This window comes from Ammodytes marinus (genome assembly GCF_949987685.1).
Source record: "Ammodytes marinus genome assembly, chromosome: 3".
Lineage (NCBI taxonomy): Eukaryota > Metazoa > Chordata > Actinopteri > Uranoscopiformes > Ammodytidae > Ammodytes > Ammodytes marinus.
Genome location: NC_137232.1, coordinates 2,447,440 through 2,461,492, shown reverse-complemented (window position 1 = coordinate 2,461,492; position 14,053 = coordinate 2,447,440). Strand labels below are relative to the sequence as shown.

At 41.1% G+C, this 14,053-nt stretch overlaps 1 protein-coding gene across 1 annotated transcript in view; it reads right to left on the bottom strand.

Annotated features, from left to right (window-relative positions):
• Positions 1-14,053, bottom strand: part of sez6b (seizure related 6 homolog b) — a gene marked incomplete at both ends in the record, with an annotated part of 230,597 nt that overhangs the window by 144,420 nt on the left and 72,124 nt on the right. Inside the window, one exon of the mRNA XM_080053689.1 lies at positions 2,128-2,317. Coding sequence (XP_079909815.1) covers positions 2,128-2,317 — 190 coding nt within the window. The remainder of the gene's footprint in view (positions 1-2,127; positions 2,318-14,053) is intronic.

Sequence of the window (14,053 nt, the reverse complement as noted above, 5' to 3'; positions counted from 1 at the left end):
AATCTCGCCGCGCGGCCAGTGCGGTGTGTTCCCAGCTTAAGACAGCAAGGATACGAGGAAAGACCGGGAAAGACACTAGTTGAAAAGACATAAACGCGTTTTTCTTCCCACAGTGTTCCCTTGGCCCAGCTGTCCTGTTAATCCTAACAGAAAATGTAGGTGAGACCATAAAACACTCTTTTTGCCTTTTCTCAGGCTAGGATGAACGGATTTCAATTTTTTTTACACATTCATACTCTATAGACTCCCCAGAGCAAGCGTTTAGAATGTTGATTGTGACCACAATGTCCTGAAGGTGTGATGGAGCAAAGGTCTCATCCTGATCATAGTGTTTCTCTGCATGTTTGGAACATGTAGGTAACAGCTTTCTGAACATTATTTACAATCAGGTCCGGACCAGTCCTGTGTCACATAATCGGGTAAATAAACAAATAAGACCTCAACAGGACTTGTGAAATCCATGTAAACACCTTTATCCGATCTACTTCGCACACAAATCGGCACATTTACGGACAAGCGAAGTCGGATAAGAACACCTAGTTAACTTGTTCATAGTCGGCATTCTATCTGCATGTCAACAGGAGCGCAAATCGCACATCGGAGTTACCGTTCTGCGCTTGCTCGCAATCCCTGCCGGGGAGACGACAGGGTTGTTGTCGGAAGGGAACCGGACGTGGCTCTATAACCACTTGTTGGCTACAGCGCCACCTAGCATAGTAGAGTCAGCCATGCTCCGGCCCTTTATCCGATTCTCTGAAAGGCCATGTATACTCAGACAAATGACTCGTTCCGTTCGAGTGGCAGGTTCGGTATATGTCTTAACCAATCTAGTTGTCCCATGGAAACGCACTGTGTGTCTGGACATTTAAATGAGTATTGAAGCCAGCTGTTGTTGTGTGCCCCCGGAGCATAGCATTCCACTCAGCCCCTTTCTCTAGTCACAGACTAGACACCATTGAATTCCTTCTGCAGGTGCTTATGCACAGCCCATTGTTGTGGACAGCTCACTCATCAACCTGGACATCAGCATTGACACCAGATCATTGGTGAGAATCCAGAATCAAGAATCAAGACTGGACTTGATCGCATGTATCAATCAGCATGACTAAAGACGTTTGTAGACAGAATAAGATAAGTCAACACAAATGAGAATTCTGTCAGATACATAACATAATTGAAATAATTTGGTGCTGACCAACACGCACACACACACACACACACACCTTTATTTAGTTCAAATCGGCCAGCAGTGGGAGGAAACTAGCATACAACACATATTGCTTGTAAGCAGCAAGTAACGATATTGGTGCCACTACATATCAAGCGAGATGTTTGAACATGCAATCTGTGCTTTGGAGTGTTCAGTGACGTTGTGGCTGTGCCTCTGCTAAAACCAAAGCCACCAACATTACCCTGCAAATGTGTTTGCAATAAGAAGTGGTCTGAGCAAGGTTTAAAGGTGGATTCAACTATTCTGGAGAGCGCTTGTTGTCAAAATCAGTGAATATCTCCTCTCAATCTGCTACATGTCTGTACTGGGTGTGCACTGAAAAAACATTGCCATTTACAAAGCCTAGACTGTCCATTAACGCAGTAAAAACAGGTAGCGAATCATTTGGAAATATTCATGGTTTTAGACAAAAAAAAAATTGTCAACTAGCATTCGCCAAATTACGGATTCCACCGTAGCTAGCACCGTGTAAAACACATTGTGTGAGGAAACTGACACTATATTGGATTGACTGTTATTTCTCATCATCAGAGCCATGATAGGAATAATAATAATAATGAAAACATTTATTTTATACTTTATTTTAAGTGAACTGTACCATATATCTGCAAATAGAAATATAATCCAGGGTTTAGAATCCGAATGTAATTCAAATGCAGTGCCCAAGTTTTTTTTTAAATATTTTTACGTTTGATTAGCTGTACTTGTTGCTTCTGTGTTCCAGGCTTAGCGGCGTTAATTTTTCAACAGGCATTTTGTTGAAACAATGCGAGCATTCAATTCCGTTACATTATTTACATTTAATATTCGTTATTTTCTTACAATTCTAATTTCTTACCTTTGTCTATGTTCAACAGCATGCAGCATGTGGAAGAAGTCCAGTAATTGTCACTGACCTTGGTATCTGAGCAGGACAGATCCAGCTTGAGTCCTCTGGCTGTGGAAGTGGATGGAGATCTGGTTGCTATGGCTTCGTACCACCAACCCTCTGATGAGAATGGACTGATTGGCCAGCTGGCTGTTCTCCCCCTGGCCCACGTCTTCAAACACAACACGGTCTCCCTCCGAAAGGTTCACATTCATCACCTGACAGGAAACACAGTATATGGAACACAGCGTTAATAGTGTCATATAAAGACAAGACAATTATAGTAGGGGAGAACGGGGGAATGTGAGCCATCGGGTAATGTGATACACCCCCTGTATCTAGGCAATGGAACACATTTTTGGTCATGTTAGATATATGTTTTCAAGCCCCTCTCATTTCCCCTTGGCCATGAAAAAGAGGACCTCATGGTGAAGTTGTAAGCATGTTTTTTTCACAAAAATGTCTTTTTTGCATGTAAAAGTAAATTTTCTTGCTGTCAACTTAAAGGTGCTGTAAGCGGAATGGTTCTTTTAGCTAACTTCCTGTCAGTTACTGCAGTTAGCAGTCCCCTCGCTCGTCCCTACGTCACCACATTAATGCACTGCGGTCTTCAAGCAGCGAGTTATCTAGCATCATCTCAGATCCATAAGTGTGATAAAACATGATAAAAACCATCAAAACAGACATTGGGAAGGATTTTTACCTGCTCCGCCATTGTAGGCGCATAAACATTCACCCATCTGTCGCTCTGGTGTGCACCGGCAGTGAGACCATGAGTGAGACGGGTGTCGGTTTGTAGCGTTCTCTCTTGTGATTGGATATAAATTTTGGGATCCTCCAATAAGTTTATTTGCCGATTACATGCAGAGCAGCTGACTGAGAGATCGGCTTTATGAAACGTGCACATTATGTAAGTGATCACTGTGTGAATAAAGAGCGATTTCACACTTATATTAACATAAATAAACCGCTTACTTCACCTTTAATCGATTGTTGTGCTAAAGCAAATTGATTCAGGTAGAAAAACTTATATCATACATGTTGATGAACTACCAACATATGAAACCATGTGATGATGATGATAATTTTTATTTAAACCTTTATTTTTCCAGATAAAACATTAAGAACAGTTTCTTATTTACAATATTGATCTGGTCCAAGAGGCCCCACTAGGAGTAAAGGTACAAATAACAAATACACAAGCATGACTCACTTAGACAAATATAAAACGGATGTACAAATGCACAGCCTATGTACAGTAACAAAATAGAAAACACAAAAGCACTAAAAACTAGTCGGGACGGGCGTAGAGGTCTGGACAGGGTGAAATAAATAAGAAACAACACAAAAATTAAACGAATGTATGCGTGTGTGCGTGCGAGCATGTGTATGTGAGCGGATGCATGTGTCTGGGTGAAAAAAAAAAAAAAAAATGAAGATGAAGATGTGTCAATGATATATTGTGTGTGAAGGGTGTATGCATGTGAGAAACAGTGGAATCAACAGGAGCAGGGGGGGTCTGAAGATTAGTCTGATTTTCTGAGAGAGGTAGTTTTTTTCTCAAATTGTGGCAGTGGGGTAAAGTGACAAATGATGTGGGGTAAAGTGAGACAGTGTCTGTGCCCTCTTTTAACGAATCCATTATATTTGAGGTAGTAAGGAGACTACTGTAGTTTGAATAAGACAAAAGACTATGTGGGCTGGAGGTGGGAGTTGATGGTTGAAGGGGTGTCAGCAAGGGCATGGTTTGGCAGGTATGTATGTGGGGGACAGGAGAGTGACCTTTAACATCAATGGACGCTAAGTAATATGTCTTCATTCAATGAATGATCCCAATAAAACAAATGCAGAAAAATATTAATCAAAGACTCAAAAGATGGAAAATGACAGCTGGGTCTTGTCCTGTGTTCTGAGTCCCAGGCTGTTCTAGCTGGTTCTGATTGTTCTTTGCTCTGACCCCAGACACTAGCTGGCTCTAAAGGTCCTGTGTTCTGACCCCCAGACTGTGTTTTAATCTAACTGGTTCTAACTGTCATTTGAATATTAATTATTGAATATGAATTATATGGTGTATTTGATCAGTTACTTTCAAGTGTTTAGAAAATGTTTTTCTTAATTGACCAAACCCCATGACTCTGTTACTAGTCCGACATTAGTCTTGGAATATTTGGTTTTCAATCTATCTGTCAGGGTTCTAGCTGTTACAACATTGTTGTTATGGTAGTTTCAGAGTGGAAAAAGTAAATGGATCAGTTTACCCCCTTGATTTCTCTGGTCTGTCTCAGTTTACCCCACAGCTGGGGTAAACTGAGACACAAGACAACTTTTTTTTAAACAATCATATTTTCACTGTCCTTTGTCATGAATAAATTCTGCTAATGCCCTTTTCTAAAAAACATCCTGAATTAATGGTAAATTTGACTAATAAATCATTTTAGCTCCCTTAGAGGGAAGCAAATGTAAAAAGTGTCTTGCATTACCCAGTTCTCCCCTATATTTATTAGTATATTTTACGTAAAAATGTATCGTCAGCTACAGTATCGATATTTTTTCAGAGAGAAAAATTCAGGTTTTAAACAGGTTGTAAACTACAACCTCCGCTCATGTAGATGTCACAGTACAGCAGCAGGTGGTTGCCTCCAATTGCCGTGTTTTTGTTCAAGTTTGTGCTTTAATTATCAAGCAACTTGTATTTCAGCTCTGTTTGAAAATTTTCATTGAACTACAGTATCTCACAAAAGTGAGTACACCCCTCACATTTCTTCACATTTTTCTTTATATCTTTCCATGGGACAACACTGAATAAATGACACTTTGATACAATGTAAAGTAGTCAGTGTACAGCTTGTATAACAGTGTAAATTTAGTGTCCCCTCAAAATAACTCGACACAGCCATTAATGTCTAAACTGCTGGCAACAAAAGTGAGTACACCCCTTAGAAAAAATTTACAAATTGGGCCCAAAGTGTAAATATTTTGTGTGGCCACCATTATTTTCCAGCACTGCCTTAACCCTCTTGGGCATGGAGTTCACTAGAGCTTCACAGGTTGCAACTGGAACCCTCTTCCACCCATTTATGACAGCATCACAGAGCTGGTGGATATTAAAGACCTTGCGCTCCTCCACCTTCCGTTTGAGGATGCCCCAAAGATGCTCAATAGGGTTTAGGTTTGGAGACATGCTTGGCCAGGCCATAACCTTTACCCTCAGCTTTTTTAGCAAGCCACTGGTCGTCTTGGAGGTGTGTTTGGGGTCGTTATCATGTTGCAATACCACCCTGCGGCCCAGTTTACGAAGGTTGAGTGCACATGGTCAGCGTCGTACACAGAGGTTGGCTTTGGAAAATAGACGTATGAGTGCTGCCAGCATTGCTGAAGGGCTTGAAGGGGTGGGGGGTCAACCTGTCAGTGCTCAGACCATACGCCACACTCTGCATCATACTGGTCTGCATGGCTCATCATACCAGAAGGAAGCCTATTCTAAAGATGATGCACAAGAAACCCCACAAAAAGTTTGCTGAAGACAAACAGACTACGGACATGGATTACTGCAACCATGTCCTGTGGTCTGATGAGACCAAAATAAATGTATTTGGTTCAGATGGTGTTAAGAGTGTGGAGCGGCAACCAGGTGAGGAGTACAAAGACAAGTGTGTCTTGCCTAGAGTCAAGCATGGTGGTTGGAGTGTCATGGTCTGGGGCTGCATGAGTGCTGCCAGCACTGGGGATCTACAGTTCATTGAATTCTAACATGTACTGTGACATACTGAAGCAGAGCATGATCCCCTCCCTTCATAAACTGGGCCGCAGGGCAGTACTGCAACATGATAACGACCCCAAACACCCCTCCGAACGACCACTGGCTTGCTAAAGAAGCTGAGGGTACAGGTTATGGACTGGCCAAGCATGTCTCCAGTCTTAAACCCTATTGAGCATCTTTGGGGCATCCTAAAACGGGAGATGGAGGAGCGCAAGGACTCTAATATCCACCAGCTCCTTGATGTCGTCATGAATGGGTAGAAGAGGGTTCCAGTTGCAACCTGTGAAGCTCTAGTGAACTACATGCCCAAGAGGGTTAAGGCAGTGCTAGAAAATAATGATGGCAAAACAAAATATTGACACTTTGGGCCCAATTTGGACATTTTTTCTTAGGGGTGTACTCACTTTTGTTGCCAGCAGTTTAGACATTAATGGCTGTGTGTCGAGTTATTTTGAGGGGACAGTAAATTTACACTGTTATACAAGCTGTACATTGACTACTTGACATTGTATCAAAGTGTCATTTATTCAGTGTTGTCGCATGGAAAGATATAAAGAAAAATGTGAAGAAATGTTAGGGGTGTACTCACTTTTGTGAGATACTGTATGTGGAATATCGCAATATATATCGCAATATTCGTTGTATGGTGATATATCATATCTTGAGCCATGTGTCGTGATGCGTATACTGTAAGTAAAGTCCTTGCCAGTCCACAGCCTTAATATTTTGACTATTTATATATTTGTTTATTGGTTTATCTTTGTCGTAGCTGTGTCTTTTTGTACATTTTTGTTCTTGGTTTGTGTATACGTTTGTCGCTGACTAGTTAAACCAATCATATTCCTTGTAGGCTCGAACATACGTGACTAATACATATTGGGCCGGTTTCACAGACAAGGCTTAAGCCTAGTCCGAGACTAAAATGCCTGTTTGAGCTGGATTAATTCAAAGCTACTTGCACAGACTCAGTTTAAAATAGTTCTAGATTAAAGCTATTCTGGATTAAACAAAGCCAATTACAAGACGGACGACTAGAACTACTTTAGGTCTAAATTTGATCTTAAATTAATCCTCCAAAGAGGCAGGTTTAACTTCAGTTTAGTGGTGTTTGTGAGGGAGCATGGACTATTTGGAAAATCTAAATGAAGACCAACTCCCACTGCAGAGGCCAGCCAGAAGAGTACTTGTGGATAGGTCTTATCCAAAACATTTATTTGATGAACTTACATTTCGAGACCGCTTTCAATATGGAAAATGCACTGGAAATAACAACTTTGCTTGAGCTCATTAGATGGATGCATTTAAATTGAAGATGTATTCAGCATAATAAAATGAGTGTCTAAAACAGTTCTGTTTTCAAATGTGGTTGTTGTGATTTAAAATACTGACACACATGAATAACAAAATGACAAAACACAACATGAGCACCTTTTATTTTCTACTTATATCTTCACTGTGATTAGTAATCACAATTGTCTCAGTACTGTATCTTGTTTGAATCATAGCTCTCTCTTCCAACTTCATGTCCAATTCCACCTGTAGAATTTTAATTTTCATGTCATACTTCCTTCAGATATTGCATTTTAGTTCATGGAATTCTCAGGCTAACTTTCATGCAACGTCATCTTTTTTGTCCTTTGTTGAAAGGTTGTGGCAAGCTCTTCTTTAAAGATTCGGGTTTTTCTACTGAGTCTATCAGTGCAGATATCATTAAATATAATGTCAAAATTATAAATGAGAAAGATGTGAAATACCGATAATAATGAAGATAACCTGAAGTTGGTGTATTGTTGTCTTTGTAACATTTTCATTAGTATTGAATTTGTTTCAAATTGCGGCCCAACAATTTTTTTTGCTCAGTCCCAGCAGTATGGGGTGACTATGGCTCAGTTGGTAGAGCGTGTCGGCCGAAGATCAAAGGGTTGGAGGTTTGATCCCCGCCCTGCCACCTGTGTCATAGTTTTTTTTTTTAATATATTTTTTGGGCATTTTTATGCTTTATTGATAGTGTAGAGACAGAGTTGAAATGGGGCAGAGAGGGGAGTGACATGCAGAGAACGACCGCGGGCTGGAATCGAACCCGGGTCCGCTGCTGGCCGAGGCCCATGGGGGGGACGCCCTACCAACCTGTGTCATAGTTGGTGTGTCCTTGGGCAAGACACTTCACCCACCTTGTCTCGTGTGAATGTCGATAGTTAGCCTGCTATCGGTGTATGAATGTGTGTGTGAATGGTAACGTGGGAAAGGAAAACAGAGGCCTGTTTCAGGCAGCTGGTTTTACATACTCTGAGTTTAATCCTGTGCTATGAGTTGGTCAACTCAGAGCGCAGGGTTGACGAGCAACTCTGGGTTTTGGGTTTCAGAACAGTGGATCAGCGTTGGGTAAATCAACACTGAGCGTGTTCACTCTGGGTTGATCGCATGCGTAAAAGCCATCGTCAATGGATCGCTGATAACATGATTCACCATGGAAACAGAAGAAACAAATGCTTGATCCTCCCACTTCTCCACTTCTCAAATAAGAAAAAAAAACTTCTCCGCTCCTCCCACTAGAGTTAGAAATATTAACGAATGAGTTTATGGTATGGCGAAGAATTAACGGGTATATTGTCTCATAACTCTGATCTAATCTCCTCGGCAATTCAGAAAAAAACAGAGCAAACTGACAATGTTTTATATTCGCTGTATAATATGTTCGCAAGCTATGGCCTAATACTGTGCAGTAAACAGACACATTAGGTGACAGTTTCCATTGAAGAGCCTGAATGATTTATTACCAGATCTATTTTCCTCAAGTGATCACAGTTTAAATTATTATATAATTTTTATATTCATATTAGGCTATTTAACGAGGATCGCACAAGTGAACAGTAACGATCGCGTTACATGAATCCACCTGACATAAATCTGTTCAGTGGCACAGACGTTAAAAAGCATACAATACAAATAGGTTTACTAATCTGAATGTAGAGCATGTCACGATGGCCGCCTATAAAGTGGCCGCCTATATGAACGGCTGAGAACAAGGCTACTGATCAGATAAATGATCGGTCAAACGTAAAATCATCAGGAAATGATAAAAACATCCCGATGGAGATTTCTATGGAGTGATTTTGCTTCAAACTGTACAGTGACACTCTTTCTTCAGTCGGAGCTGCAGCATACAGTGAAAACTAACTCAGGGTAGGTCTAACCACCTCCCGAGCAGGTTAGACCCACGGCGTATGTTGCCGCAGTAACTGACTGCGCTGAACCTGCTACCTGAAACGGAAAACCCAAAGTTTCCACTAACTCAGAGCGAACAAACTCTGGGTTGCCTCAAAACCAGCTACCTGAAACAGGCCTCTGGTCTCCCTTTCAAAAGAGTCTTCGGTCTCAATGGGATATACCTTTATAAATAAAGGTTAAAAAAAAAAAAGTATGGCTTTTAGATTCAAAAACCGGATGGTTTTTAAGAGATTTTTTTCAAATTCATTAAAGTTTATTGACGGGATTTTTTTAGCCTCTGCCATTGTTTTTTCTCACAAGCAATGGTGTTTCTGCTCCACTCCAGGTTTTTATGATCACCGTTGGACCAGCAGCATGTGCTCATGGGCAGGTGTTGACAATCAGGCTTACTTACCTTACTCCAGAGCCCTGTTTCAGGTAGCTGGTTTTGAGGCAACCCAGAGTTTGTTCGCTCTGAGTTAGTGGAAACTCTCGGTTTTCCGTTTCAGGTAGCAGGTTCAGCGCAACCGAGAGTCAGTTACTGCGGCAACATACGCCGTGGGTCTAACCTGCTCGGGAGGTGGTTAGACCTAAGTTTGTTACACTACAGCTCCGACTGAAGAAAGAGTCACTGTTACAACGCGTCCCCGTACAGTTTAAAGCAAAATCAATCCATAGAAATCTCCATCGGGATGTTTTTATCATGTACTGATGATTTTACGTTTGATCGATCATTTATCTGATCAGTAGCCTTGTTCTCAGCCCTCGTTCGTTCATATGGCGGCCACCTCACACATCGTGAACATGTTCTACATTCAGATTCATAAACATATTTGTATTGTATGTAGGCCTATATCATTCTTCTTTTTATTAATGGGGATTTTTTAACGTCTGTGCCACTGAACAGATTTATGTCAGGTTGAAATGTAATTCTGCGGCTGGGGCTGCACGCGATCGTTACTGTTCACTTGTGTCATCCCAAAGTCACAGACGAGCCTCGTTAAATAGCCGTATATGAATATAGAAATAATATAAGGAATCTGGTAATCAGGCTCTACAATGGAAACTGTCATCTAATGTCTGACATTAATGTCTTTCACTCCTCATTTAAAAGAAGCGACAGTCTGTTTACTGCACAGTAGGCTATTATAGCTTGCCTACATAATACAGCGAATATAAAACACTGTCAGCAATGCTGTGCTGCGCCAGCTTAACACGTTTGCTGCTGCTGATATGCATAACTTAATTACTAAAATAGACTTGCTTCTTATACGGAAGCGTAATGATTCTATTGACAAAAAATGTTCCCCCCGTTGTTTTTCTGAATGGCCGAAGTGATTAGATCAGAGTTATGAGATAATATCCCCGTTATTTCTTCTCCATAAACTCATTCGTTAATATTTCTTACTCTAGTGGGAGGAGCGGAGATTTTTTTTTTCTTTTTTTTTTGAGAAGTGGAGAAGTGGGAGGATCAAGCATTTGTTTCTCCTGTTTCCATGGTGAATCATGTTATCAGCGATCCATTGACGATGGCTTTTACGCACGCGATCAACCCAGAGTGAACACGCTCAGAGTTGATTGACCCAACGCTGATCCACTGTTCTGAAACCCAAAACCCAGAGTTGCTCATCTCTGAGTTGAGCAACTCAGAGCGCAGGATTAAAGTTTGTAAAACCTGCTACCTGAAACAGGGCTCAGGACTTCATAGTCTCAGACTAACTAAGCCAAACTTAAGCCATATCCATGAACGTGACTTAAACGTCCCAGTTTAACTAGTCCACATTAAAGGGATAGTTTGGAATTTTGGACATAGGGCCTGATTCCCAAGTTAGCCTAAGTGTTCTTTATCATTGGAGACAGTTTTCAACACATTTCATTCAGCCCTTCTAGTTGCAGAGTTTGCTCGTGCTAGGCTAGCGCACAGGATTGGGGTCTAATTTGCCTGCTACTAAAAGAGTCTCACCAACTCCACAGTACACCCGAGGCCAATCAACTATAACGCTAGACTATCGATGTAAATGTCTGTGTTGATAGAATAATGTTAGAAATAAAACCAACCTTGCATATTGCATTTTGAGGGGCTTGCTCTGTCTCAGCAGGAGCGTTATATTCCTGGTAGTAGGCTTCGGTAGCGGCGGACTGATATTACCTAGGTTACAGGCTCTATAATAGTTTGTTTGTTTATCTGCCGCTGTCATTGCTACAGACGCAGAGTACAGTGCACGAAGGAATTTTATTAGCCTATTCAATTAACAAGATATGGCCACGTTTGGAGGACTTAGCGATGCGTCTGCTTTTGAAGACGATTATGAGGAATTTGTTGTATCCAACACTAATCTCAACGTTGTCATCAATCTGTCAGTAGGCTAACATTATGAAAGGGGCCAGCTTTATTAGCTAGTGTAGCCTACCAAAAGTTATTACCTGTTCATCATTGGCTGTTGGTGCATCTGAAAAGACGGATGGCACCGCTTTCGTTTTCAGTGATTTATTGCTCTTTAGATTGCGGGGGTTTCTCGAAGTCGTCCGGTCTGAAATTATCGTTACAAATACTCTGTTTGCGAACAGTTTCCACCGGTGTTTTTATGTCCAAACCAGCAGCAACAAGCCACTGGAAATTGGTGGAAATAGGGTTTATTTTTACAATTCCTAAATGCACACTGAACCACCGTGTTGCCTAGTCCTTCGTTTCCGCTTCTGTCCCACGCTGCTCTGTTTACTTTCTGTTGTAGTGATTCGGTTACACAACTAGCCGGAGCAAGTACAATTCTGCTGCTGCTGAGAAAGTAGTCCCTCAAAATGCGATGATTCATGCGATGTGAGGTTGGTTTTATTTCTAACATTATTCTATCAACACAGACATTTACATCGATAGTCTAGCGTTATAATTGATACGCCTCGGGTGTACTGTGGAGCGGGTAAGACTGTTTTAGTAGCAGGCTAATTAGACCCCAATCATGTGCGCTAGCCTAGCACAAGCAAACTCTGCAACTAGAAGGACTGAATGAAATGTGTTGAAAACTGTCTCCAAAAGAACACTTAGGCGAACTTGGGAATCAGGCCCTATGTCCAAAATTCCAAACTATCCCTTTAAGGCCTACCCCTGGCTTAATCTAGGCCCTGTCTGTGAAACCGGCCCATTATAAATCTGATTGTGATGACCTAAGGAAAGAACTGAACACCAAGAGTGACCGTTACAGAAAGTTATGCTGTTTACAAACTAGATCAGATGAGCAGAAAGCCTCTCTGCCTCTCACAACACCCTGCATATGTACATCATGTAAATTTCACTATTTTACATAATGTGTATTTGCAGTCATGGCACATCACAATTTTTCACACAACTTGCTTACAATTTTACAACAGCAGTTCCCCGCATTATGCTGTATAATTTCAAAATTGGCATAACAGGCACCTCACAGAGTTTATCCATTCAAAGTGGCAGGCATCATAGTTGCCACACCGTTTTCCAATTTCATATGGGATAAATCAAATCAAATCAGTTTTATTTGTATAGCCTAATATCACAAATAGACATTTTTCTCAGTGGGCTTTACATTCCATACAGTATGACACCCTGCCCTTAGAACCTTAGCTCGGCTGAGAAAAAACTCCCAGTAAAAAACCCTTTATCGGGATTAAAAAATTGAGAAACCTCAGGGAGAGTTGACAGAGTAAGGGATCCCTCTCCCAGGATGAACATGCTGCAATAGACATGCGATCATAAAGTTCTCCTATTATAAAAGGCTTCCGGGCACAGCAGTACCAGTCTTCATAGATTCATTTAACAACTGAAGCTATATTAGCACTCGCGGATGTAATTTGGGGGGGGGACACAGGGGACATGTGCCCTGCACTTTTTCAAAAGGCCGTTTTGGTCCCCTGCACTTTTTACCGTCCAAAAATAATGTTGCGCTATAGTAAACAGAGACAGGTCAAGCACTAGGACCAAGCGGAAAACCGCCGCTCAAGCTGAAGCCTGTTTCCCTGAGTTTAGACCGCCCACAAGCTCCTCGATTGGCTCTGCCGTTTCTTGTGTGATTGGCCGTCCCCGCTGTCACTCCATCTTGCGTGCACACTCAGTACACCCAATACATCCATGATGAGTACAACAGTCTGCTAGTTGTCCAGAGGGGTATACTACGAAGCGAGATTAAGGGCTGAGCGAGGTCTGTTGAGTCTAAAGCCAGCATTTTCAGTATCACGAAAGGTTTATCAGTATTTTCCGCTGCTCTCAGTGTATAGCTCTTACCCCATGATATGAATATCAGAGGTTTCATTTACATTAATGTTTGAATCGTGTCCATGTGCGTGTGTGTGTGCGCGTGCGTGCGTGTGTGTGTATGTGTGTTTGGTAATTAGGCGCCGACATGTCTAAAAGAAGAAAAGTGGATATAAGAGACTTCTTTAGAAGTCAAAGCGTAAGTTACTCAAATAAATGCATTACACCCATAGATAGTAATTACACCCATCCTGCAACACCTTCACTGGCTCCCAATAAAGCAGCATATCCACTTCAAGATCCTCCTCATCAATTAGCTACAAAGATCTCAATAACCTTGTCAAGTGTCTTTGAGTTTTATTGAAAGTGCTGATAAATAAAATGCATTATTATCATCATTATTATTATTATTTTAACTGTAGAGCCCCAACAATGCAAATATTTTAAAAAGCTTATATTTAATGCCAAAGAGATACACTTATGTTCATGTATTATTTTTATGTTGAAAGGCAGCAAAAATGAAAAAACACCAACAATGAAAGATTAGGGAAATTACAATGAAATAGATTACAAATGTGATTTTATACATCAAAACTCATGATAATTGTGAAATTAGAAGTTTTTTCCTCTATAACCATATCATCAAAATTGATGATTGTTGCACCCCAAATTGTCGCACTGTTCATGTTATGCATCAACATATTTTTGTCAGGTGACAGAAGGAGATACAGGAGGAGAGGCTAGAGGAGGGAGAGCAGGAGAGGC